The sequence below is a fragment of the Phycodurus eques genome, chromosome 12 (genome assembly GCF_024500275.1).
Source record: "Phycodurus eques isolate BA_2022a chromosome 12, UOR_Pequ_1.1, whole genome shotgun sequence".
Lineage (NCBI taxonomy): Eukaryota > Metazoa > Chordata > Actinopteri > Syngnathiformes > Syngnathidae > Phycodurus > Phycodurus eques.
Genome location: NC_084536.1, coordinates 7,617,775 through 7,645,738, shown reverse-complemented (window position 1 = coordinate 7,645,738; position 27,964 = coordinate 7,617,775). Strand labels below are relative to the sequence as shown.

At 40.1% G+C, this 27,964-nt stretch overlaps 2 protein-coding genes across 2 annotated transcripts; one reads left to right on the top strand and one right to left on the bottom strand.

Annotated features, from left to right (window-relative positions):
• The first annotated feature begins 3 nt into the window (after window positions 1-3).
• On the top strand, window positions 4-15,590 carry wdfy2 (WD repeat and FYVE domain containing 2). Its single transcript, XM_061692434.1, has 12 exons — window positions 4-372; window positions 2,932-2,999; window positions 6,093-6,166; window positions 6,288-6,342; window positions 6,421-6,571; window positions 9,593-9,705; window positions 10,964-11,090; window positions 12,373-12,478; window positions 12,552-12,653; window positions 13,896-14,026; window positions 14,111-14,219; window positions 14,305-15,590. The coding sequence occupies exons 1-12, from the start codon at window positions 233-235 to the stop codon at window positions 14,332-14,334; spliced, it is 1,206 nt and encodes a 401-aa protein (XP_061548418.1). The 5' UTR covers window positions 4-232; the 3' UTR covers window positions 14,335-15,590.
• Window positions 15,591-16,239: 649 nt separating this feature from the next.
• dhrs12 (dehydrogenase/reductase (SDR family) member 12) lies at window positions 16,240-27,549 on the bottom strand. The gene is made up of 10 exons (XM_061692552.1): window positions 27,394-27,549; window positions 26,838-26,971; window positions 26,680-26,762; window positions 24,775-24,867; window positions 24,622-24,703; window positions 22,217-22,278; window positions 21,253-21,357; window positions 21,080-21,170; window positions 16,745-16,882; window positions 16,240-16,664 (listed from the first exon to the last, which is right to left on the bottom strand). The coding sequence occupies exons 1-10, from the start codon at window positions 27,447-27,449 to the stop codon at window positions 16,552-16,554; spliced, it is 957 nt and encodes a 318-aa protein (XP_061548536.1). The 5' UTR covers window positions 27,450-27,549; the 3' UTR covers window positions 16,240-16,551.
• Between the last annotated feature and the right edge of the window lie 415 nt (window positions 27,550-27,964).

The window sequence follows — 27,964 nt, the reverse complement described above, 5'->3', positions numbered from 1 at the left end:
CCGCCGTTCCAATCGCGTGTATCGTCAGCTGACAGTGTTACCCCCAACCACTGAGTGGGTGAGTGGCTGGCCGAGTGACCGAGTGACCGAGTGAGTGCCACCTGCCACGCGACATCCAACCACTGCAGCCCAGGGATCGCTTCTCGCGCCAACCTCCTACGCGGGGTGAGGGTTGCTGCTTTCCCCGCTCGGAGGTGGGGGGGGAGGGGTCGCACATGACCGCAGCAGCAGCATGGCGGCCGAAATCGAGCCGCCGCGAGCGCAGGTTCGGAAGCCGTGTTTGCTGAGCAAGATCGACGCCTGCGGGGACGTGGTGAGCGCCGCGGTCATCATCCCCAAGGAAGACGGCGTCATCAGCGTGTCTGAAGACAGGTGAGCCCGCCTCCCCCGCGTTGACGCCGCGGCCCGAAACCCCCTCTCCTCTCTTCTCCATTGACCCAAAAGTACCCTGCCTGAATGCTTGCTTTAACCCTTTTGATACATTATTATGACCTAATAGTGTCGCAGTCAATCTGACCAGCTATTTTTCAACATGCTAGTTAGCAACATGCTAAGTCGTAGTACTGTGATTGGCACTAGTTAGCTACACATTTGCTTTTGCAGTATTTACATAATTGTGTGAGCATTTCTCATTTTATACGTATTTAAAATTTTCTATTTTAGTTGTATCAATCTATTATCCCACCACATACTCTATAAATAAAAATTTCAGAACTTTATTGCTCGTCGATTTAGATAATGGCATGGTTGTCTCATTTACATTTTGTGGCCATATAGTAGGTACGTTACTAAAATGTTCACAATACCGGTATATCACAATAGACTTATCATTGGATAGAGGAGTGACACACGAATAAAATGAGCCTTGGTTTGTAAGAGTCTCTTAAGGATTTTATGCCACTTTTTACGTAGCAAATCGGTCCAAATGTCTTGCCCAGAAATCAATGTAAATCATAAGGAAATGTGTGATCAAAACCTTAACTCTTTGGTGGAAAGATGCCTGGATATGTATTATTTGTTGAAATCAAAAAGGCTATTTTCCGATTTTTCAATGATGGCCTCCGCTTGAGCCATCTCAATTTGCGGGTCAAATCGAGAGCAAGCGCATCGTCAGATTTTACTTCAAAGGTTACTTTTCACGGAAAACAATAATAATGATAATGATAGTAAATCTCCACCATATAGTTTTCTAATGTATGCTTTTATCTCCTGTCAGATGATCGACTACCATAATGCCCTGCGTTCTGGTCGTCCCAAAAAGACAATTTCAGCCCTACAATTATTGCAGAATTCGGCAGCACGTGTCTTGATGAAGACCAGAAGGCTGGAGCACATTACCCCAATTTTAAAATCCCTGCATTGGCTTCCCGTGTGTTTCAGGGTCAATTTTTAAGGTTCCTTTGCTGGTTTTAAGTGCCTTAGTGGTCTTGGGCCTTCTTATCTCTTATCCTGTGAACCCTTGCAAGCCCTTAGGTCCTCCGATTCAAGCCTTTCAGTTATTCACAAAGTCAGGACATACACTGATGGTGAGGCATCATTCCACTTCACCACAGCTCCAGACGCTCCACTTCCTGTCAATACGCAGAATCGTCACCGTCTTTGATGAAGCCGATGACTGTGGTGTCGTCTGCAAACGTCAGGAGTTTGAGAGCCGGTGCGTTGAGATGCAGTCGTTCGTGTAGAGAGAGAAGAGTAGCAAAAAGAGGACACAACCTTGTGGCGCCACAGTGCTGGTGGTGCGTTTGGATGAGATGGTGTCTCCCAGCCTCACCTGCTGTGTCCTGCCCGTCGGGAAGCTGTAAATCCACAGGCAGATGGCAGGCGAGACGCTGAGCTGTAGAAGCTTGGAAAAGAGGAGTCCCGAGATGATGGTGTTGAACGCAGAGCTGAAGTCCATGAGCAGGATCCCCGCACGGTCGAGGTGTTCTTGGATGAAATGCACTCCCATGTTGACTGCGTCATCTGCAGACACGTTTTCTCGGTAGGCAAACTGCAGGGGGTCCAGCAGGGGTCCTGTGACGCTCTTGAGGTGGTCCAGCATGAGGCGTTCAAGGGACTTCATGACCACAGATGTCAGGGTGACAGGCCTGTAGTCATTCAGACCCGAGATTGCAGGTTTCTTGCGGATGATGGTGGAGCGTTTGAAACAGGATGGTACTTCACACAGTTCTAGAGATCTATTGCAGATCTGTTTGAAGACTGGAGCGAGCTGGTCCGTGCAGACTTTGTGGCAGGATGGGGACACAAGGTCTGGGCCTGCCGCTTTGTTGATCTTTTGTTGTTTGAAGATGCGTCTCACCTCCTGTTTGTGGATGGTCAACGCAGGAGGGGGAGTCAGAGCTCCGATGGTGGTCGGTGGTGGACCTGGGTGGGTGCGGGGTGTGCGCTATATAAGGGCAGTCCAACATTGGGTTTTATGTGTTATATGTTTTTATATATGCTTATGATTATTTCATTATCTTTCAGTGTTTCCTCAGAGAGAGCCCTCTACACTGTGAGCTGCAGTGGACTGTGGCCCGGGTCCACCTCATGGGGTCCTCAGTTGCCATTTACACCTCCCCTTCCGCCATTACAATTGAGCTCCATGGTGGTGTCCTGTGGCTGTGGTGTGCTGTTGCTCTGGGTGCAGACGGCTCACTGAGATGGTGTTTCCCACTTGGTTCCTTTGTGCCCAGCCATAGGTCATTACATTTATTTGTATTTTAACTGCGTGCGTGCATATGTGTGCGCGCGCATGCACATATGTATCTGTGTGGATGAGTGACGGGAGGGGATTGATTTAAATTACTAAATTACTAAATTAAATAAAGCACTTTGAGATGCATGCCATTATATGAAAAGTACACTACAGGTAAGGTTTTAATTAGGCTTTAGTTTTCATCCATGCTTGCTATAGTTTTCACTAAAAACTATTTTTTTGGACTCGAACAGGACAATTCGGGTTTGGATGAAGCGGGACAGTGGCCAGTACTGGCCCAGTGTCTACCACACTATGCCATGTGAGTGTACTTTTCCTTTGCCTTTCCATATGTACTGTATACTTGTTATAAATGTGGACAAAGTACAAAACTGTTGATTTATTATCAAGTAAATCCACTGTGTTTTATTATCACTGACAAACTCCGAGTTGAATCGTTTCCATTTGAGCCGTCTCTGGGTGTGAATCATGTTCTGAATGTTTGCACCCGAGTTAACGTTTTACTCGCTTTGTGAAGGCATCTAATAAGCAAACACACACTTGACACCTCCAAGACTCTCAAAATACACTATAAAGAAGCAACGTTGTCTTCTGCAGCTGCCAAAGTAGTCACATATACTGTATAAAAAAAAAAAGGGAATTTCCCTAGTTGGCGCTGCCACAAAATTTTTATTAGGGGATGGAACAGGTCGTGTTTTAAGTCACATTTTAAAATATGACTTCTCTTTTTTCCACGAGAAAAGAATAAAAGGAATATTTAATTTTGGAAAAAATATGTGTGTATTTTTGGGTTACTGAAACTATGCCTCTTTAAAATAAGTCAGAGTTTTATTGAGAAAACATTTTTTCCCCCTAGAATCTTTTAAAATGTTTTTCTCTTGAGAAGATATTTAATGTTTGGAAAAAAAATAAGAAAATTCTTACTGACCAAAAATATGGCTTTTTTTATTTAAAAAAAAAATATTTTTGACTTATTTCTCCCCCCAAAAACTTTTCTTGAAAAAAAAAAGAAATTCTTGAAAATTTGAATAATTTTTAACTTACTGAAAAAATGGCTTTTTTCTAACAGAAAATATTAAAATAAAACAAAATAAAAAAGAAATCTTGAACATTATATTGTATTTACCCAAAAAATATTCTCTAAAAAAAACCTTTTCAGGGAAAAGAAAATCTTGATAAAATCATTTAATTCTTAAACAAATATATATTTTGACCAAAAATGACTTCTTCTAAAAATGATCCCAAAAAAGTGATGAAAAAATCCATAGAAATAAAAAACCTGAAAACAACCCAGAGAAAACAAACGTAAAAAACATTCTAAAAAAATTACAATATATATTTTTTACCAACGAAGAATGTCTTTAAAATAAATAAATAAATAAATACAATAAAAACATTATCCAGAGAAACAATTGCAACTTTATTTATTTATTTTAAAAAAAAATCTTAATAAACAAAACGATTCTTTACCTCATCTTGAATCAGTGTTCCTTCCTGTTGAACATAAACGTGATAGATTCAAATGCACTACACCACACACAAGATTCGAACAAAGTCCTTTGTTCACAAAAAGCCAAGTCTGACTGAAACTCCCAAAAATAAAAAGTAGAAACTTTTTGTACCAAAAGCCAACTGTGGCGTTTGAATTGTGTGTATGCAAACGCTTGGCAAAAAACACTGCTACAGTGTTAGTAATCAAGCTGATAGTGATGAAAATTTGCATTGGGCTCTATCGCAGGCTTCTCAAATCCCACGTCACAAGACAACCTGGCCTTCTTTGTGGAAAAAGTGCTGCAAAAAGCCAAAGAACACACGTGTTAATTATTTGACGGCAGCTCAATTCAGTTAGGTCTTCAATATGACCAGTTTGAAGTCGTTCGACCTTGTCATGGTTAATGTTTTCTGTCACTGAGGAGGAGGTAGCCTGTTGAGCACAAAATGTAATTTTTGTAAAAAAATTTTAACAAGAACACGCATGAGAGTCTTTTTGGACGGTTGCGTTTGTTTGAGCACGCTGCACACTGCTATAATTTCAGACATGTTGGAACAACACCTGAGCTGCTGGGCAATGAAAGGAAGCTCGCTTCAGCAACACGTGCACCACTGGCAAATACACATGCACATAAGATTATGGCCAAAATGAAAATCACGATTATTTTGATCAATATTGTAATCACAATTATTATTCATCATGTTAGGGAAAACCTCTGTGTTTTTATTGCACTAATTTTCAACAGTTTTCGGTACAACCTGAAACTTAAAAATACACACACACAATTATTTTAGAATAAATGATAAATAATAACAATAAAATTAAATTTGCCAAAGAATTAAAAAATTACCAAGGGCTAACTAAATAAATGTGCTATTATTTTGTTTATCATCACTTGCCTTAAGTCCAAAACTACAGAAGTTCAGACAACCGATGTTGATTGGTTAAACCATTTTTCCCCCAGCATTAAGCTCCACAGAAATAATTAAATATTTTTATTTATTATTATAATTTTTTATTAGACAGATAATGTGAAAATAGTTGCTCCCTCTTTTGTCGACACGTACACTACTGTTCAAAGGTTTGGTGCTACTTTGAAAAACGTTTTTTAAGATAACATAAAATTTTTCAGAAATGAAGTCAAGACATTGTTAATATTAATATGATAGGAGGTGAGGCAGGGCGAGACACTCGTGGCATATTATGTACTTTAACCAAATGGGAGCGTGTACAAATATGTCTTAAATCGAGATTTCAACATTTGCACAGAGGTAGCCACTCTAATTTCCGCAGGCAGGGGATTCCAGAGTACTGGAGCCCGAGTGGAGAATGCCCGGTGGCAAATTTTACTTCAAAAGTCACCCCAATAAGACTTTAAAAAAAAAAAAAAAAAAAAAAAAAAAAGCTAATTTGCATATAGTGCAGTGGTGAACTTTCCTTTCATCGGAGCAGGTTTAAAAAATAAAAAAAATAATCACCTGAAAGGAAAATGTGCTACTATGTGTGGTATATTTGGCGCTTGTGATTAATCACGATTAATCAAAATGAAAAAGTATGCTTAATGTGATGTTTTTGTTGTTGTTTTGTTTCCAACGTGGGTAAACGACTGCTTTTGCATCATATAAATGGGCCCCACGTCTTTGGACATTGACTCTGTAATTGCCTTCCAGTGGGCTCCTTTATTGACCTACAAAAAAACAATGTGAAAATGACTGCAAACTCATTGGGGTCTTTTGGAAAAAAATAGTTGCGAGAGGAGTCAGAAAATATTTCTAAATATAGTAAGCAAACCCCTAAGTTGGTCACAGTGAATCTTGTCTCACTGAACTGATTGACAAAAAAAGGTGAATGAATTGCTATTTACAAGCACTTGATGCAAGTTGTGCGTGTTTGTGCGTCCAGCCACGTGCTCCTGTATGACCTTCAACCCAGAGACCAGACGTCTGCTGGTGGGCATGGACATCGGAAGCGTTTGTGTAAGTAACCTCAATAGAATAGAATCTGTTTTCAAATATTTCGAGTTGTTAATTTGAACACTCTTAAGTGTCACGCAAGTGTAAAAAGAAGCTAACCACTCCGATGTCATGGTATCTCCAGGAGTTCATCTTGTCTGAGGATTACAATAAGATGACTCCCACGCACACCTACCAGGGTGAGTTTGGGTATGTGTGTGTGTTTGTTTGTGTCTTGTGCTAGTTTGTTGTTGTCATGGATGCTACTGTATTTGCAGCACACCAGGGCAGAGTGACGGTGGTGTTGTTCGTTCTGGAGATGGAGTGGCTGCTGAGCACCGGCCAGGACAAGACCTTCATCTGGCATTGCTCGGAGAGCGGACAGCAGCTGGGATCATACCACACCCCAGCCTGGGTGTCTGGACTACAGTATCCTTCCTCTAGATTAGCTGACTCACTAACTGGCTGATTGACTGATGACTAGCTGTCTGACAACCTGACCGACTGACTTTCTGACCAGCTGACTGACTAACTGACTGTCTGACTAAGTGATTGACTATCTGACAACTTTCTATGTGACTGCATTCATGATAGGTGTGTAACAAATCGATTTATCACGATTGGTGGTTGCCAATTCTATTCAAGAACAATATTGGTTCATTTAGAACGATACAATCAAAAAGGATTCAGTGGCTTGAAAACAATCCTGTAACATTTTAGCCAAAAGTTCAACCAGTTTGACTGGGAAATAAATAAATGGATACTGGACAGAGCGGGTGAAATTTCCTAGATTTCTATTGTTTCTTGTAAGGGAATGTTTTGGCAAATCGTTTTCTGACAGAATAGGTAAGGAACCAATCTTGTCTTTGTGGGTTTTTATTACAAAAAAGAAAAATCTTTGAAAAGGGAGGAAAAGGTACAAGTCTTACGAGTTTGTCACCCCTTACTGAAGCCCAGACTAAAATCCCCCTTGTTATATTGAAGTGAGAGAGAGAGAGAAAAAAAAGGACAATTATCTGCAACAAGTATGACGCACACAGAGCTAGTAGTCACAACATATCAATAAAGCATGTGAAGGTTGTCTAACAATCTAGGAATAAATATGACGCACACAGAGCCGATAGTCATAACATAACATATCAATAAAGCACGTGAAGGTTGTCTAAAAATCTAGGAATAAATATGACGCACACAGAGCCGATAGTCATAACATAACATATCAATAAAGCACGTGAAGGTTGTCTAAAACTTATAAAAGTAATATTTGAGATATATATGGGACATACATTTTCCAACACAGGAATCAGATTTAAAAAAAAAAAAAAAATTATGGATAAAACAAAGGTTTGTACGGTCATGAGAAACCTGGAAAAAGTTATGGAAATTTAAAATGCATTTTCCAGGTCCTTGAAAAGTTATGGGAAAAATAGCATTGTCTATAATGTTTTGGAAAAGTCATGGAAATATTACATAGATAATATTTAGGATGTGTAAAATACTGTAAATCAAATGGTGTAACATGCAATTAAAATTTAAATGAACAGGGAAGTGCTACGTTCACCGACCACCAACAAAGAAGAAAGTAACGGCGATCGAAAGTGTGGTTTAACTTTGGGAAAATAAATGACAAGTTGGCTCATTGCAACACTTCCAATCAGATTATCGTGCAAAGGAGAGTGCGCGACAAACATCTTGTTGAAGTAATGGCGTGTCCCGTCTTTGAACTAGACATGCTCCCTCCGGCTCTGACGCAATAGCACTACACTGAAGTATTTAATTAAACAAATATCAAGGGAATGAAGCAAAAGGTCAATGATATTTCAGGATTTTGGGTTGGCCCTTTATCACACTAGACTAAATCCCTCCCCTTTACCCAGCAGAATCATCTCCACATTTAGAACCATAACAGGAGCATTCTTTACTAAGCTGACCTTGGTGTCACATTTGACCAAATAATGTGTGATTGGTTGAAAGCAAGGAAGTGAGAGATGAGAATGAACTACTACTTCTCTTCTTCTGCCTTGCCACCCATTGTAGAAAGTAAGTCCAATACTATAATGCAGGCAAACGACACGGGCCGTGACAAATGTTAATTTTAGTCAGTGCAGTGGGCTGCTTCTGTCAAATTTTTTGGAGAAAATATTGTGCATTATACACGAGAAATTACAGTAAATGAGCAGCTATAAACGCATTACAAAAACTCGCTCTGCTGGCACACTAATGCTGGGAATACACAGGTGTACCATTTAGCAAGGTGTTACGGGAGAGTTTTTCAACCAGTAGTGGAGGATAAGATGTTTTAAGTTTGTGTTGACATGTAACCTCAAAAAAGCTATTGAGTGAAAATTGACAGTACTTTCCTCTGCTCCTGCTGTTCTGAAAGTTACCCACACAAACAGTATGATGTTGTAATCTTTGAGACATTAGTGAGGAGCGGATTTATTATTTTTTATTTATTTATTTATTATTATTATTTTTAAATAAAAACGTTTTTTTTTTACCTGGGCTACTGCTGTAGCGGGATCACTGCAAGACATGCCTCGACAACTGGCGGCGTTTTGTGAAATCCCATGGTGCCTTAGTAGGCGGTTAGCAAAACAGTGAGCATTAGAACTTCTTGGTCTTTGCAAAGGGCAGTGTCTTCACACATTGGACCAAAATGATAATTTCTCACTCGGCAGTTTCTCGTCCCCTTCCTCCATGCCAAGTTTTGTTGTCCACCGATCGGCAGTGCCGGTGTGAGGCGATGATGTTATAGACAGGCCATCTTAATCGAGTAACGCTTTACGTCTTTAAAAGTGCTGAAAAAACACACGCACCCATTTTAGACCCGCTGTGCTTAAATCCGATGCATTATTTCCAGGTATCGTTACAAGTGACTGATTACCTTTTAAAACGATTTTAAATCGATTTATGTCATCCTGGAGGCCATCTTGCCAAGCACAGGTTGATGCAGTTGGATCATAGGGACATAAATTGATACATTGATGCAGTGAATCAATCGTTACACCCCTAATCGATCTGACCGACTGACTAAATAGCTGACCAACAGACTTATTCACTAACTGTCTGACTGCCTATCTGAGTGAGTGAATGACTGACTGACTTAATATCTGACTGCATTTATATTTACTATCTGACCAAGTGATTGACAATCTGACCAACTGACTTACTAACGATCTGACTGCATGACTGGCTATTTGAGTGACTGACTGACTTGACTGACTTAATATCTGATTAGCTGACTGTATTTATGACTCACTGACTAAAGAACTGACTGATTGACTTTCTGGCTGACTGACAATTTGACTCTGTGAGTAAGTCAGTAACTGACTGGCTGACGGACTCACTGACTGACTATGTAACAGACTATCTGACTGTCTGACGAGATGGTTGTTATGTCTCTTGTTTATTATTATTTTTTTCCCCCTCTTAACCTAATTCTCTCAGATTTGATGTTGAGACTCGACACGCCTTTGTCGGCGATCAGTCGGGTCAGGTGACCATCCTGAAGCTGGAGCAGGACAGCTGCAGCCTGGTGACCACCTTCAAGGGCCACACTGGTACATACGCACACCATGTACACACTCAACGACCTCCACCAAGAACAAATCGTTCTAAACATTTCTGACTGTCTTGTTTGAGTGCGTAAAAACAAGACTCTCTACTCTGTTCCAGTACTGTATGTGGCGATAATGCTGCTTAGTAATTAGTACCACAAACAGCAAGCATTTTTCCGCCACAGTTCCATCTGCTCGATCTGATGGAATCTGCCTCACTTAGCTCTAATGTAAGCAGACTGTAACGAACATATTTCTCAATGTGCAACTGTCACTGGATCTGCACCAACATAAACTGGCTTCTTCTTTGGCCCATGTACCTCTGTTTTAGTGGAAATTGGAAGATGTTGTTTTGGGGTAATCCGACTGACTAATTATCTGGCTGACAGATGACTGACTGAGTGACTGGCTAACTAAATGCCAAACTGACTATCTCTAATAAGCTGACCAATCAACTGGCTTACTGTCTAGATCCCAATTGTCAAACCTTAGGCCTGGGGGCCAGATTCGGCATGCCACATCATTTTATGTGGCCCGCAAAAACAAATCATGTGCATTGCCATTATGTTTCTTGCTAAAATACCAAAATTGCAAAGGATCTTCAATTTTAATAACATAGAGATAATGCAAGCATTTTTTTTGTTACCAAATACCACTTTTAAAATAAATTGTGACGTAATTTCCACTCTTCTCCTCAAAAATAATAACATTAAGGAAATTCTAAATACTTTTTTCAGTGTGGTAGCCACAATTTGTATTTTTTATTTTTACTTATCAAGGCAAATTTTGATCATATGCCATTTATCTAACTGACTGACCAACCGACTGACTGACTATCTATCTGACTGACTAACTAACTCAAGCACTATTTAAATGATAAACTGACTATATAACTGACTATCTGACTGACTGCCGGACTGACCAGATGACTGTCTTAACTGACTGATTCAACTAACTGACTATCTGACTGACTAACTAACCAACTGACAGTCTGACTAAGTGAATGAGTGACCATCTCACTCAACAAAAACCAGAGGAGGTTGCCCTGTTGTGAGTAATGAATCAGCATTTATCGTTCAGTACAGTGTGCAGACTATTTCAGCATAAGCGTGTGGACTGTGACCTTTTGGATGGTGTGGGGAAAAAAATCAGACCCAAGTCAGCGCATTTAAACAATGGCCTTGTTCTGTAATGCCTTGTGTTTCTGCAGGGGTTAGTGTGGCACTGTGTGCGCAATAAGAGTAACCCATCCCTTTCTCAGGTAACGTGACTGCGCTGTGCTGGGACCCCATCCAGAGGGTTCTGTTCTCGGGCAGCTCCGACCACTCCATCATTATGTGGGACATAGGCGGACGCAAAGGCACCGCCATCGAACTGCAAGGACACAAGTATGTGTACAAAGCATGTTTTTTCTTTTGTTCTCACTAGTTTCAATATCATCTATTGGCAATAGGTGTACATTGTTTATAGCAGTACAAAACATGGAGGTAAGCACCTCAATTGATACCCCACTGACACCCTCCAACTGTTTGCTATATTGCTGGCATCGGGCCGAAACCTTGTATGTCCAAATTTGGTCAATGTCATATTTTTCCACAAATCGATACTATTGATCCCTCTCCATGTGGGAATCTTAGATTTTTAAATTACGGACCAATATAAAGTGTTGAAAATGTCTTGTTTTCTTTGACGATGCATTTGTAATGGCTCAACAAACGTGTTTTCTTTAAAATTGATGGTTTTGGAGATAATGGCATTCCACTTGACACCAGTAAAATGATGTATTTATAGTATTTTAGTTTTTACAGAGCATGGAAAATACCCAAATATTAAAAAACTAGACAAATATTTGAGAAAAAGACAAAAATGCATTGACAAAATGAAAAAATATTGGACAAATACAATAAAAAATTATTCACAGAACATATTACACAAAAAATTAACAATCTTTGAAAAAAGAATACAAAAATATATTGGGAAAAACATACAGTATTATAAAAACACAAATATTAAGCATAAAATACAAAAATATTAGAAAACACACAAAAAAGTATATAATTATTAAGAGGAGAGAATATGAAAATATTACACAAAAACAAAAATACAAACATAGTTTTAAATAAAAGAATATTTGAAGAAAAAAAAAAACGGTAAAATGTACTGCAAGCCTAAACAAAAATACAATATCATATTATAGGAAACAAATAAGAGAAAAATATGAAAATAGCACACACAAATACAATGCAATATTATAGGAAAGAAATATTCAGAGAAAAATATGAAAGTATTACGCGAAAATAGAGGAATTCTTCAATATGAAGAACAACATTTTAAAATGTATAGGAAAGGAAAAGGAAAAGAATACATGCGAGGAAATTAGTTTGAAAGACTAGACAAAAATATTATAGAAAAATACAGAAATAAGTAAAAATATTACAGAAAATACAAAACTATTGGTGTAAAAATCCAATAATTTAAAGAAAACAAAAATAATACAACAAATAATGGATGAAAAAAGAAACGGGAAAATACAATAAACAAAATACTTTTGTCATCGCCTATTGTCGTGCATTTCTATTTTATGCAAGTGTGGCCATGTGTTTCAAGTGTTGCTCTTGTCTAATACGGATTGTGTGCGTGCATGTGCGTGTGTGTGTGTGTATGTGACAGCGACAAGGTGCAGGGCCTGTGTTACGCCTCGCACACTCGCCAGCTCATCTCGTGTAGCTCTGATGGCAGCATTGTCATCTGGAACATGGACGTGACACGACAAGAGGTAAAAGTGACTGACATGGACACGTCTTATCCGTTCGTTTGGATGTAGTTTTTATTTGTTTATATGTGTATAGACCCCAGAGTGGCTTGACAGTGACTCGTGTCAAAAGTGCGAGCAGCCTTTCTTTTGGAACTTCAAGCAGATGTGGGACAGCAAGAAGATCGGGCTACGGCAGGTACAAAAACATGTTTCCCCCGTAGCCAGTAATAGAAACCTTTACCATACCGTTTAGAAGCTTAGATATGCGCCTATAAACAATGCCATCGTTATGTTTTGCAACAATTAGTTTTCGATGGTCTTGAGACAACTCTCTGCTTCTACCCATCATGAGATGTGTCTTGACTCACACCTTGGCAATGAGACCTTTTTGTAGGCCATCAATTAGGACTGAACCAGCTTTTTTTCATTTGTGCTGACAAGGGGCTAGATTGCTGTTTGATTATTGATAGATTTTATGTATTGTCTGGGCTTTCCGTGCCTTTTTGCACCTGCGTTCATGTGTTCAATACTTTTTCCCTGTCATTTCACATTTTTACATAGAACTTAATTTCTGAATTTATTTGTTGTACTTTCTTTGTATGTGTGGATTACTTGGGTTGTTCCCAACATCTGGTGAAATTTTCAGGTCAATAGCACCTTTGGAAGTATATTTAGTGAGAAAAATGGTGACATGTAAAATACTTATTTCAGCCGCTGCACGTAGGGGGTGGCCCGACACAGCGGCATAGTGGCCCCAGTCCACCGTTAATGTCGGACCCTGCCGAAGTTCCTGCAGTCAAAATGCATTCGTGTAGGGTACCAAACGGAAGGGAGCTGGTTCCTGGACCTCCCCAAAGAACCTAACCCTTGACCAGGGATCTTCATTTGACTCCCAATAATATTACTCCGTGACTGTAATTCAGACAAAAGTCCAAGCACACAAGGATCCCCCAAAAGTTTATGTGGCTGAAATGTCCTTGGGTAAAGTACCACAAATAAGGGAGATGGTTCCTGGACCCCTCTAAAGTACCTACCCACTTCGCAGGGTCTTCTTTTGGTTCCCGATGATTTACCATGATAGAATTTAAGACAATAGGTCCAAAAGTTCTTGGAGTTGAGATTCACTTTGGATAGGGTCCCAAAAAGGAAGCGACCTCGTTCCTGAATCTCTCTAAGACACTTACCTCTTAGCAGGTTCTTCTTTTGGCCAACGACAAATTACTCCAGAACTAGATTTCAGGCAATAGGTCCTCCAGAATTTCCTGCGGTCAAAATGTGCTCGGGTTAGGAACCAAAAGGCAGGGCGCTATCTCCAAAGGCGGGGTCTTCTTTTGGTTTCCCATAACTTCTCTAGGGATTAAATTTAGCGGCATAAATGTGGTGTCACTGAACGGATACCTTTTTTTGGCCTCTTTGCTACTGTCTCCCCATTGTTCAGCATCACTGCAGGAAGTGTGGCCAGGCTCTGTGCGGCAAGTGCTCGTCCAAGCGCTCCACCATCCCACTCATGGGTTTTGAGTTTGAGGTGCGCGTGTGCGACGGCTGCTACGCCTCCATCACAGACGAAGAGTAAGTATGATGCCACCCGCCACTTGCCATTTTTCTTCAAGACACCCCCTTTTACCCGTTGTCCATTTTGTGTCCTCCCCCCAGTCGCGCCCCCACGGCAACCTTCCATGACAGCAAGCACGCCATTGTGTACTTGCACTATGAGCCTACCACCGGATGCCTTCTCACCTCCGGCACTGACAAGGTTGTCAAGGTAGGCTGGGAGTTCAGAGCACTGTTGATTTTGGAAGGAGTGAAAGATGGCGGAAGGAGTTAACATCATCGTGTGTGTTGCTCAGCTTTGGGACATGACGCCCGTGGTATCATGATGTCACCCCTACAGCCAGGAAAAGGTTTGCACGCCAACGGCAGAATGGCAGCAGTCACCCTCGAGCAGGACGGGAAGGGAGGTGGAGGCCATTTTTGATAGTGGCTGTTCACGGGTGCGCATTTGTAAGCTCCACACAACAGGTGTGTACAGTTTGTGATTATTTATTATTTAAGTGGTGTGTCAATCTAATAACAGCATAAAACACACACTCTTGAATCAGCAGCAGCTCTAATCTGATGTCAATGTTACTGTTTGATTGTGTCAAAACTGTATGTTAATTCACTGGAATACTGTCCAAAGATGGGAAAATATATTTTATTTTTCAGAAGACATCTTTCAAAAACAATAGTCTTCTTAAAATGAGCCACAAGGAACATATAATCTGCATTCCACAAACCCAAGTTAATTTTCCTCCCTAAAACATTGTCCAGGGGACCGAAATAATGCCTAAAGTTACAGGAACTTTCATTAGTTGTTGGTACTTTGTAGTTCCAAAAACTAAAAGGTTTCAGTAGCTGTGAAGATCCTCAAAAAGGGTCCTCGATGTCTTGAAAGTACGACTAAGCTGTCTTCCTAGTTTATTCCTGGCAAGGAAGAAGAGAAATTCTTACAAACTGGACAGCTTCTATCCTGCTTATACTAAAACATAAAGTAGCCTTGTGAAAAAGCAAAAACCTAATTACTTGGTGTACAAGAATAATAACCATGGTTCATAAGCTACAAGACAAATATATAATCTGATGTGAATTTCTATTGATCTCCCAGAACGAATTTCTTCAAAAGTTCCTAGTTCCGCAGGTAAGTTTCCTGCCGTTGAAATGCTATGTAAGCAACTACCTGTTGAAGCACCAGCAGCAGTGATAGGGTAGCGAAAGTAAGGGAGCTGGTTCATAGACTTCTCAAAAGTACTTACTCCCCCACTCCCATCCCCCTCAGCAGGGTCTTCTTTTGGCTTCCCAAATTAATGACATTAAATAAAGGGTTATGGGTAAAGTGGAAGGGCAACAAAACGACGGGACAGTGTGGTGTGCTGATTGGTTGGAATGAGCTGCTATCATTACATGTAAGTCTTAATATGCGAATATATAACTCAACTTGCATTATGAGACGGGACTTTCATAAGAGGGTGACTGAAAATGTGAAAAAAATGTTTTGAATATGAGGTCATTGATTTTTTTTTGGAGGGGTGAACGTGTTTGAAGAACTGTGATCATGTGTGAACAATACATTAAAGGAGCACATAAAGACCCTCCTCAAGAATTAGTGTCATGTTTGAGGTCCATTTCTTTATTATTAGTGTTCATATCCTCTCAAAAAGGGATAATTTGCAGTTAAAAAAAACACACTTGTATTTACTGTAATTTCTCGAGTATAATTGTATTGCATTTTTTTACAAAATAGTTTTTAGTCAAAAGTGAATAGAGCGTATTATACATGGGTATAAGGAAAATGGAAAAAGAATTCACATTGTATAAATGTATATGGAAGAAAATGGATGGATGGACAGTTGCGTAGGGGAATCACATCAGCCAACCAGCACAGTACTTTCATTTCAATATGATAATGTCATGTCTAATGTTACAAATGTATATACAGTGCCGTGAAGAAGTATTGGCCCCCTTCTGAAATTCTTATATTTTTGCAGTTTCCCCACTTTAAGCTCATCAAACACATGTAACTATTATACAAATATAACCCAAGTGAACTTAAAATGCTGTTTTTAAATTGTGATTTCATTTAAGAAAAAAACACATGGCCCTGTGTGGAAAAGTAATTTCCCCCCTTTTGCCATTCATCTGGATGGGGGTGATTCACAGACCCAGAAATCCACAACACAAGTCAAAGCCAAAAAAAATCATCGGAATGATGACGAGTATCTCAAAAAACAGGTCACTCGTACCTCAAGGCACCACTGTGCACAAATTAAATTTAGCAGGCAGATGCTAACATAGCGTTTAGCCTAAATAATGACTTGCATGAAAGTGACCAAAGAAGCTCTTGATATGGACGTGAATAGTTTTATTATACATTGGTCAACATTTCAAGTTTAAAAGTACATTCAGTTCCATTAAATAAGAATTAAATCGAGAAAGACCGCGAATATCAGCAGATAATTTAAAAAATATGATTATTTCATATTTGGTTCATGGCAATTAGCACAAGAGACAATGTAAATATGAATTGAGGAGTGTTTAAGAATTATTTTAAAAGACCATCAAGATTTGAACTTTAGTGCTAACTCATGGAGTGCCGCCAGCAGCTTGTCTTGGTCCTGCGTGGTGGACTTGGACCAGGCCAGCGGCAAGTGCATGGCCACAGCACGCCGATCTGGAAGAAATGACCACATTCAAACTGGTTTTTGCTCAGAATCCATTTTAAACAAACAAAAATAAGACTTTGTTACAGACCTTGAAAGAAGAGTCCGGTGGGCTGCTTTGCGGCAGCCTCGGACACAGCCAGCCATACTACAGTGTCGGCACCCATGGCCTCCGTGCGGAGTTTGTTCTGCATCTTGGCGTGGAAGGACGGCATGGACAACTTCACGGCTACAGCCGACAAGAAACAAGATTACCCAACTGGTAACGAATTAAAGCTACAAGTAGCCATGAACTTTGGGGGGTGTGCCAGACGAAGGACTCAATGTAAATATACAGACCCTTTCCCAAAAAAAATTTATGTCATGGAAAAGTGTATTTATTTCCATAATTCCATTCAAAAAGTTAACATTTCATTGATTTATAGATTCAGGGCCCACAATTTAAACAATTTCAAGTATTTGTTTGTTTTTACCTAATTTGGGCTTCCAGCTCATAAAACCCACGACATCAGGAATTCAAAAAATTAGGATACTGTGAAGAAATCACCATTTACTTTTCGGTTTTTGTAGAGAAAAAAAAGAAAAAGTAGGGTCACATTAAATCAATCAAAATATGGTACTTTCAAAATGATGTGTACATCTTCAATACTTGGTTGGGAATCCCTTTGCTTTAATCACTCCCTCGATGCACTGTGGCATTGAGGCAATCAGCCTGTGGCATTGCGTGGGAGTTATGGAATCCCAGATTTCTTCTGTTTTTGGGTCTGGTGCCCCTCATTTTCCTCTTGATAATACCCTATCGATTCTCAATGGGGTTTAGATCCAGCGAGTTGGCTGGCCAGTCAAGCACTGTGATGGCATGGGCATCAAAGCAGGTTTTGGCGCTTCTGGGAGGATGGGCAGGGGCCAGGTCCAGCTGGAAGATGACATCTGCATCTGTACCAGTCTTCCTCCAAACCTTGGACCTTGATTCCTGAATGAAAGGCACACTTTACTTTCATCGGAAAAGAGGACCTTGGACCACTGGCCAACAGTCCAGTCCTTCTTCTCCTTGGCCCAGATGAGACATTTCCTACGTTGGCTCAGGCTCAGAAGTGGCTTGACCCGAGGAAACCGACAGTTGAAGCCCATCTCCCGGATGCGTCTGAATGTGGTGGTTCTTGAAGCTGTGACTGCCGCCTCATTCCACTCCTTCTGAATCTCTGCTAGATTCTTTAATCTCCTCTGTTTGACACAGCACTCTGTGAACAGCCAGCTTCCTGAGCTATGAACTTTTTTGGCTTACCCATTCTATGGAGGGAATCAATGATGGGTCAGTTGGCCAGTTGTCAAGTCTGCAGTCTTCCCCATATTGAACCCAATTGAGACAATTGAACCAAAGTGAAGCAATTTAATGACACCTGGGAAAACCTGTGCAGGTGCTTTGAGTTTAGTAGATGATGAGTGTGTGACACTCAGTTTAAAACTATACACGATCAGAATTTTTGGGGCCAATCAGCGAGTTTAAAAAAAAAAAGAACGATAACCGATCACAAGATGGAGCAATGTCTATTTAAATGACTTCATTTACTGTATATACTTGTGTACTTAATTGCTCCAAAAATATATTTACAATAATGTATCTTTGTTCATCTATTTATGCCAATGAGGCATAGTGACAGACAGAACAAATGAATGGTCTTCTATTAGAATGCAGGAAGTACATACAGTAATTAATGTCTCCACTTTTTGTGACATTTTTGTTTGTTGATGTGCCGTGAGAGTTTTCAGTTGTAAAACATGTGCCTTGGCTCCATATAGGTTGGAAATCATTGCTCTAGTCAGATCATGTATTCTCATCAGCCAGGTCAAACCATCCATCCATCCATTTTCTGAGCCGCTTCTCCTCACTAGGGTCGCGGGCGTGCTGGAGCCTATCCCAGCTGTCATCGGGCAGGAGGCGGGGTACACCATGAACTGGTTGCCAGGCAATCGCAATGCACATAGAAACAAACAAGCATTCACACTCACAGTCATGCCGACGGGCAATTTAGCGTCTCCAATTAATGCATGTTTTTGGGATGTGGGAGGAAACCGGAGTGCCCGGAGAAAACCCACGCAGGCACGGAGAGAACATGCAAACTCCACACAGGCGGGGCCGGGGATTGAACCCGTGTCCTCAGAACTGTGAGGCTGACGCTCTAACCAGTCGTCCACCGTGCCGCCTCAGGTCAAACCAAGATTACAAAAATAATAGGTGCTAATTTACTGTAATTAAATTACTTCACACACACCAAAACTTTAGAGCATGATTAGACAGAACACCTGCATGTTGGCTTACAACTGTTAGTGCTAGCACTGGCTTGCTAGGCTACATAACGTTTCGTTGCCTGCTTGCGAGCCGTATGTTATTAAAAGTACATGAACATACCTCACGCAAGCCTTAAATGAATGTCCTGTCCCCAGCACCGGTGAACACCAACACACGTTTCCCCCCCCATTTTGTTCTTATAAACACACAGCGCGATCCATTATTGTTGTCGTTGCCATGGTAACGAGTGTATTCGGTCACATTTGAGTTGACAAGATGAAGCCCAGTGATTGTAAAAAAATGGATGCGGTGGTATCAGAATACAAGATTTTATTGCAGTAGTCTAACAGTCCAATCGTGAAAGACCAAATTTGTCTTGTAGTCTGATCCAGGCATTACGTGTTATCTGTCCCACCCCGCCATGTTTTAAAAAAAAAAAATAACTATTGGTGGTCAGATATTTCCAGTACTACGTCAAAAGACACGCGACAAGGCTAAAAGTAAACTAGCTTTTGGATTCAAATATACTGTACACGATGGCGACGCGGAGTAAATCTTTTGCGGAGCCGATCAGCATAAAATGCTAATTATCGGCAGATACCGATCAGGCCAATCAGATCGGTGTAAATTCTATTTAAAACATTTATGGCCTGCAAAATTTGGGCTAATTTCTTCACGGTATTCAAATTTGTTGAATTCCTGATTTTGTGGGTTTTATGAGCTGAAAGCCCAAATTATGTAAAAAATAAACAAATACTTTTTGTTTAAATTGTGGGCCATGAATCTATAATCTATGAAATCTTACCTTTTTTGAATGGAATTACTGGAAATATATAAACTTTTCCATGATATTCAAATTTTTGGGAAAGTGTCTGTATAGTGTCTATATTCATTTCTGCCAGACAGACTGTTGTCAGATTTCCTGGCTCTTTTCAGGCATGGCTTCATTAGCCTTTTGTGTGGGTCTGATCATGAGAGACATGTCAACCAAATTTCATATCGCAAAGTGAAACTGGCTCCACGGCCTGAATTTTCAAAGAACTTGATAAGCCTCTGGAAACAGCTTGAATGACCCAGAGATGGCTGCTTCAAAACTTTCATGTTGATAAGGGAAAATACCTCTGGAGGGTGAATTACCAGGTACCACTTTTAGTGGCTAACGACATGCAACTAAACAAAACTGACTAAAATGTGCCTTTTTCCAGGATGTGCTCATGTATTTTATTTTGGGCTGCAACAGACTTTTATTTTTTTATTTTTTTTTTATTTCATTGTCAATGTTTTTTTCAATTAATTGGATTAAAACATCTTTTTAAAATTTCCATCCCTTCATTCAAATACAGGGCATTATTTCAAATTGACAGTGCATAAAATGCACAAAGTGATTATGATTCAGTAACTGGTTTGGTCTGTCACGTCAGAAAAAAATGTTGTTTTCTAAAGTAAAAGATGTTTGCAAATGTCTTATTTTGATGAAACAAAGATAATCAGTGTGCTTTATAATTATAATAAATATCCATCCATCCATTTTCTGAGCCGCTTCTCCTCACTAGGGTCGTTGGCGTGCTGGAGCCTATCCCAGCTATCATCATATAATTATTAATATTTAGGCGGCACCGTGGTCAACTGGTGAGCACATCCGCCTCACAGTTCTGAAGACCCCGGTTTAAATCCGGCCTTGCCTGTGTGGACTTTGCATATTCTCCTTGTGCCTGCGTGGGTTTTCTCTGGGTACTCTGGTTTCCTCCCACATCCCAAAAACACGCATGGTAGGTGTGAATGTTTGTTTGTTTGTATGTGTCCTGCGATTGGCTGGTGACCAGTTCCGGGTGTACCCCGCCTCTCGCCCGAAGATAGCTGAGATAGGCTCCAGCATGTCCACGACCCTAGTGAGGATAATCGGTGTAGAAAATATGAGGGATGGACATTATTATTTACTGTTGAGAGGCTGAAATTACTAGGTTTTTGACAATTTTAAGTGAAACAAGGTTTCTAAACGATTAATCGGTTGTCAAAAATTGTTTTTGATTAAACTGATAGTTTAATTGCCAATTACTGAATTCATTGTTGCACCTCTAATTTTAATCCCATTTGTTTGATGCCTTTAATGGTTGCAAACATGCTGAGTTTATGTACCCGGCGTGTCAGCCCATCCCGGGTGCATGGAGGAAAAGTGGATGTCTTTGTGCTGTGCGGCCCATCTCTCGGTCAGTATTACCTGTTGCCTCTGGACAAACACACGACAACAGCAACACAACACGTCAGCCTGCCTTCCACACTTGTTGTTTGGTGTTTTTTGTGTTGCCAACTTTGTTCTGCGCGTAGGCCATTGTGCCGTCAAAGGCTCCCTTCTCAAACTGCAGGTCGTCCACGTTGAGCTTCTGAGTGAGCATGCCACCTGACGACACTGTCACCTGCCAAGACAAGTACGTGAACCGTGAAACACACTGCATATGTGATGATATACAATGTTTCCTCACCCTACAAGTAACGGAGATACGAGTACTTATCGGCTGATTTTTTATTATTTTTTTTGTCGTCTTGAGTTAGGAGCAAAGATTTGAGCTACAAGCTTTAGATGGTGGGAGTGAACTTCACAAGGAGCAGTTTGGCAGATAGTAAACAACTCTTCAAAAAGAGGCCAAATGCTTGTTTCACGCCATGTTTACTGTAAAACTGAACGGCTATTACACTGTTTATTTTACCAAACCACACTATCTTACCAAAGTCCAGTATTGTAATGCTAACACACAATGTAAAACGCCATAGATGAGCTAATGAAACTAGCATCGAGGTCGTGGTAATTATAAACCTTTCGATAACTTATATTTGAGCACAAGCAACACATGCAGAAAGAGCATACAATACCCACTGGCATATAAATATTACACAACATATTATTGCAGCTTAGTTGGGATGGCCTTGGTTTCATCATCAAACCTGCGTGTGGTATTACTATGTATTATACTGCCCCCTGGTGGCCACGGCACACGCCAGAATAAGCAGCACAATGCCCACTGAATCATCACGATGCACCCAACTGTTTACTTCTTTACATTCTATTTGATAATTTTATTACTGCATGTTTTCATAAAGTACAATACTGTAGAGTACTCATTTTATTATCTAAAAGACGTGTTAAAATTTTTTTTGGGGGTGCTGTAACTGATTCAAAGGCATCTTTTCATTCATTTCAACGAGCAAAGATAATTTGCGATACGAGCATGGTCACAGAAAGAATTAAACTCATGAGTCATATAATTGTCCACTCACCACTCTGGGATCCTGAGTCTTCTTCAGAGCAGGTATAAGTGCACTGGTGAGGATGTACGTGCCTGAAATCAAGGTAAACGTTGTTACTTTACATTTTTATATGATAAATGTGTGCATGTACAGACTGTAAATATTGAGTGAATGCTGAGAAAGTCACACATTTACAGTTGAAAAAAAGCTGGATGTTTTTACAGAGCGTTTAAGCATAGTTGTTTTTCAAAATTACTTTTCTCAGTAGAAATTCTTATCACTTATGAAATCTTGAACATTACATATTTGACAAAAAACTGTTTCTGGTGTTAAAAAAAAAAAGTTTTTAACGGAGTACAATTTATTTTACCAGCCTGGTCCTATTATTCAAATAAACCCATTAACCGTTGTTTCCCCCCTCCCCAACTGTTTTAAAGCTAATACGTTAAAATACTTTAGTGAAAAGACTTCACGGTTAAAAATAAAAAAATATTTTATTCAACTAAACTCAAACTATTTAAAATATATATACAGGTTTTTTGGGAAAAGATAAATAATTACATTTTAGATCAAAAGAAAAATTATTATTTATTTTTAAGTAAAACGTATTTAAACATTTTTACTGAAAACAGTTTCCTGGCCAAAAATGAAGTTTATTTTATTTGAGTAAAGTTATTACAGCGTTTTAAATGCACAAACCCCAAATGCAATGAAGTTGGGATGTTGTGTAAAATACATATATTCTCTCATTTTGAATTTGATTCCTACAACACATTCCAAAGAAGCTTGGACAGAGGCAATTAAAGACCGGGAAAGTTGAGGACTGCTCAAAAAACACCTATTTGGAAGATTCCACTGGTGAGGGGAGATAAGTCAGGTCAGTGCCACGATTGGATGTAAAAGGGCCATCCCTGAAAGACTCATTTGTTCACAAGCAAGGACAGGGCGAGGTTCACCACTCTGTTAACAACTGCATGAGCAAATAGTCCAACAGTTTAAGAACAATGTTTCTCAACATACAGTTACAAGGAATTTAGACATTTAATCTCTATGAATCATCATCACGGTACATAATATCATCAAAAGAGTCGGAGAATCTGGAGAAATCTCTGCACATAACCAGCAAGGCCGAAAAGCAACACTGAATGCCCGTGACCTTCGATCCCTCAGTGCATTAAAAACCAGCATCATTGTGCAAAGGATATTGCCACATGGGTTCAGGAACCCTTCAGCAAACTAATGTCAGCTAACACAGTTCATCGCTACATCTACAAATGAAAGTTAAAACTCTACCATGCAAAGCTAAATCCATATATCAACAACACCCAGACACACCGCCGGCTTACCTAGGCCTAAGCTCATCTGAGATGGACTGACACTAAGTGGAAAAGTGTGCTGTGGTCTGACAAGTCCACATTTCAAATTGTTTTTGGAACTCAACGACGTCATGTCCTCCAAGCCAAAGAGGAAAAGGACCATCCGGATTGTTATCAGTGCAAGGTTCAAAAGCCAGCATCTGTGATGGTATGAGAATGACGTAACACAGTGGTAAACGTGCCCCTGTCCCGGTTTTTTTTTTTTTTTTGCAATGTATTGCATCAAATTCAAAATTAGTGAATATTTGCAACAACCAATAAAAGTTCATCAGTTCTAACAAACCTTTTGTTTTTGAAGAGTATTTAATTGAATATAGGTTGAAAAGAATTTGCAATTCATAGTATTCTGTTTTTACTTACATTTTACACAACATCCCAACTTAACTGGAATTGGGGTTTGTAAATAAAAGAGAGAAAAGTCACTGTGGAGATGCTCTTTTCATTGGACAGCGACAATAGCACTTACTGTGCATCCAGTCAGATTGCACTGATGTCATCACGACACAGCTCAAAGCCACAAAGGAGAATATTTGCGCAGGACATGGAGATTTCTACAATGTATTTATTAGACTTTATGCCGATAATTAGCATTTTATGATGTTCGACTGATCGGCTTTCATGTCATAATTTGCCGATCTGATCGATGACGTCGTCGATCAGCTCCGCACAAGACATTTAACGCTGCGTCTTCATCGCGTATGAATCCAAAAGCTAGTTTCTTTTTTTTTGTCTTGTGGCGCAGTACTGTAACTATCTGACGGCCAATAAGTGTTTTTCAATCTTGTCGGTGAAAAAACACGTCGGTGTGAGACTATTTTGCAGTGTCTCAGACAAACAACAACACGCAAGTTATTTGCAGTCTGTGCACAACTAAAGTACGTCGTGGGGAACGTCATCTAAATGCTTCAACACAACTAATTTGATCGGGCACCTGAAGAATGTCCACAAGGAGGAGCAAGGAGACCCAACAATCCTGATCGTGTAAAGCCGAGTATTTATCACCTTTTCTCAGAATTCACAATGCCCTTGTGACTTGTCCTATTGTGTTACTTTGCTCACCAAGCGTATTTGTAGCAAAGTTCTTCTCTAAACCTTCCTCGGTCAGCTCGCGCTGGTTGACCATACAGCCTGCGTTATTGATCTGGTGACATTCAGGACACAATCAGTTACTGTATATATGAAGTGTAGACGCACACAAACACGCACACTTACCAACACGTGTAGGTCATTACTCTGCGAGAAATTCTGTGCAAATTCCCACACTTGTCTGGCACTGGACATGTCTACGATGTGAATGTAAACGTTCTAAAATACACAACAAAAAAGTCCAGTCATCAAACTTGAGCAATTAAGAAAACTAAAAATTGGCAATTTTGCATCTTTCTACTACGTGATGCCAATTTGGTAACAATGAGACAAAAAAAAAAAATCTAGGAGGAGTTTGCTATTGAAGGATCCCTGGAAATGCCCTGAAAACATTTTTGTCGCTCTACTTTATGATAGTTTATGTTTCTAATGCCTGGATCAGACTACAGGACAAATTTGGTCTTTCACGATTGCACTATGTCAAATGACTGCTAGAAAATCTTGCCGTATCTCGGTCAAACAGTGGCAACACGACACATTTATTACCATACCACCGTATCCTGTCTTTTACAATCACTGGGCTTTATCTTGTCAAATCAAACACCGTCGGCGAGGCATGAACAGAAAATAGAAAACTTGTCACCGTTCGCCGCAACCGGATACAACCATTAACATTAACAGGTTGTTGTCAAACAATGGATCGCTGCGGCAATGTTGGGAAAATAAGAACAAAAAGAGGGAAATAACATACGGTGTCACTGGGTGCTCGGGAGAGGACGTCTTGTGCATTCAAGGATTGCTTGAGGTATGTTCATGTACTTTTAATACGATAACGTTCTGCAGCCTCGCAAGCTAGTGCTAACACTAACGTTTGTACGTAAACATGCCGGCATTCTGTCGAATCATACGCTTAAAGTTTCGATAAGCATTGGTTTGTGAGCGCAAATCAATGTTGACAACTACAAGCACGAGAGGTGATGCGCCAGTCGCAATACGCAATGCTATTGGTTGACATCATGGTGCGCTGTCGGAGAGTTGTTGTTGATATGTCACACCACACAGAAACTATCCCAAAAAATCAAACGTTAGACTTTTCATTTTAGTGTCGTAGGATTATCGTAGGGCCAATTCGTTGGTCGTGGATTATGCCACACTACAAAATGTTTTGCCGTTCCCAACAAAATATGCCCGACCCATTTTGGGAAATTTTTAAAAGAATTCATGACTCACGAGACATGTTTTGTACTTAATGACAAACAAAATGGTCGGCTTCCTGCGTCTTTTCAGACATGGCTGCTTGAGACTTTTTTTTGTTGATTCACTCATGATAGACCAAATTTCCTGTTGCTAAGTAGGCTTTACACGATCAGGATTTTTGAGGCCGATCAGCAAGTTTAAAAAAACGATAACTGCTCACCGATCCGATTACAAGATGGAGTAATGTGCCCATTTACATGACTTGTTCATTTATTGGATATACTTGTGTACTGTATACTGAGTACTATATCCATCCATTTTCTGTACCGCTTATCCTCACTAGGGTCGTGGGCGTGCTGGAGCCCATCCCAGCTCAAAATTATTCTCTAGCATTTTAGACAAAATTGAAAACATCAATGACCTCAGACTGCAAATAATTTATGTGTTGTTTGTCTGAGACACCGGAAAATAGTCCCACACCGACTGTGTTTTTTCACCGACAGGACTGAAAAATACTTTCTTGGCTGTCAGATAGTTACAGTACTGCGCCACGAAACATGTGACAAGGCTAAAAATAAACTAGCTTTTGGATTCATACGCGACGGCGACGCGGAGTTAAATGTCTTTTGCGGAGCCGATCGATGATGTCGTTGACCGGATCGGCGAATTATGACATGAAAGCCGATCAGCATAAAATGCAAATTATCGGCCGATACCGATCACACTGATCAGATCGGCGTAAAGTCTATTGCTACGTGAAGCTGGCTTCGGGTGCTGAATTTCCAAATATTTTTTTTTTTTGGGGGGGGGCACTATGGAGCCAGGATGCCTCACCTGGTTTTTACTCAACTCCATGATTTCCTGCTTAGCAGCTTCTGCTCGCCCTTTGTCGCGACACACCATGTGCACAGTTCCCCCTGCAAATGCACATCGTCACACACAGGCGCATAAAGGTGACTAAAGGTCAAAGCAGCAAGGTTGTCATCGTTCACCTCTGCTGGCGATTTCCTGCGCAGTGGCTTTGCCCAGGCCGCTGTTGGCTCCCGTGATCAGGAAGGCGCGACCAGTCAAGTTCACGTCCAGGTCTGACACCACAAAAGTCTTGGCGGCCGCCTCATAGCCACTCCTGGTCAGAGTTCACGTAACAATACTTAAGACACTTTTTTTTCAGTTTTATCAACTGAAAAACAACAAAATATTCTTCTGATTCAAGCAAGTTAGCCAGTAATGTTTTATTTAACATCTAAAGTCAACGACAGAAATTTGCCTATCAATTATTTGAATTTTTTTTTTTTTTTTTTTTTTTTACATCATATTACTGGTCATAGTTCAAGAGACACTGTTTGCTGTTAGAATGGAAGTCTCCGCAAACCGACAAAATGTATTTAGTTAAATATTAATATATTGGACGCAAAAAGCAAAGGAAAACGTGCAAAAAAAAGCGTTTATGGCCACCGTCAATTACTCATTCGCAATTGACAGAGCGGTTCGTTCCCTAAACGCCACACAAATGCTCACGTCCAACCTTAGTTGTTTATTTCAACTTACTTGGTGTATTCTTGTAGTCCTTTCATAAACCACACGGCGTTCCTGTACATGGACATGTTTCTTTCACAAAATGTCAAACTTTATCTTGCTTTATCCTAAGAAATAACACAAATGTTTACGTTTCGTAAGATTTCACTCCAGTCTGGTTACGTAGTAGTGGGCGGAAACCCGAAAGTATGGTTTATAGCCGCAATTGCTCACAGCACCCCTCCGAGGACAGGAGAGTTACTGCTCCAACAAGTGAAGTTACTGGCAAAACATTATGCATGACAGAGTTTCATTTTAAATGCATTATATTGCCAAAAGTGATTGCTCAGCTGCCTTGAAACACCTGATTTTAAGTGATACACCATTCTAAATCCTTATGATTTAATATCATGGGATAGCTGGGATAGGCTCCAGCACACCTGTGATCCTAGTGAGGATAAGCGGTATAGAAAATGAATGGATGGGTGGGGCTACCCTTTGCCGCTACTAACAGCTTCAACTCTTATGGGAAGGCCTTCAACAAGGTTTAGGAGTGAGTTTATTGGAATTTTTGTCAATTCTTCCAGGAACATATTTGTGAGGT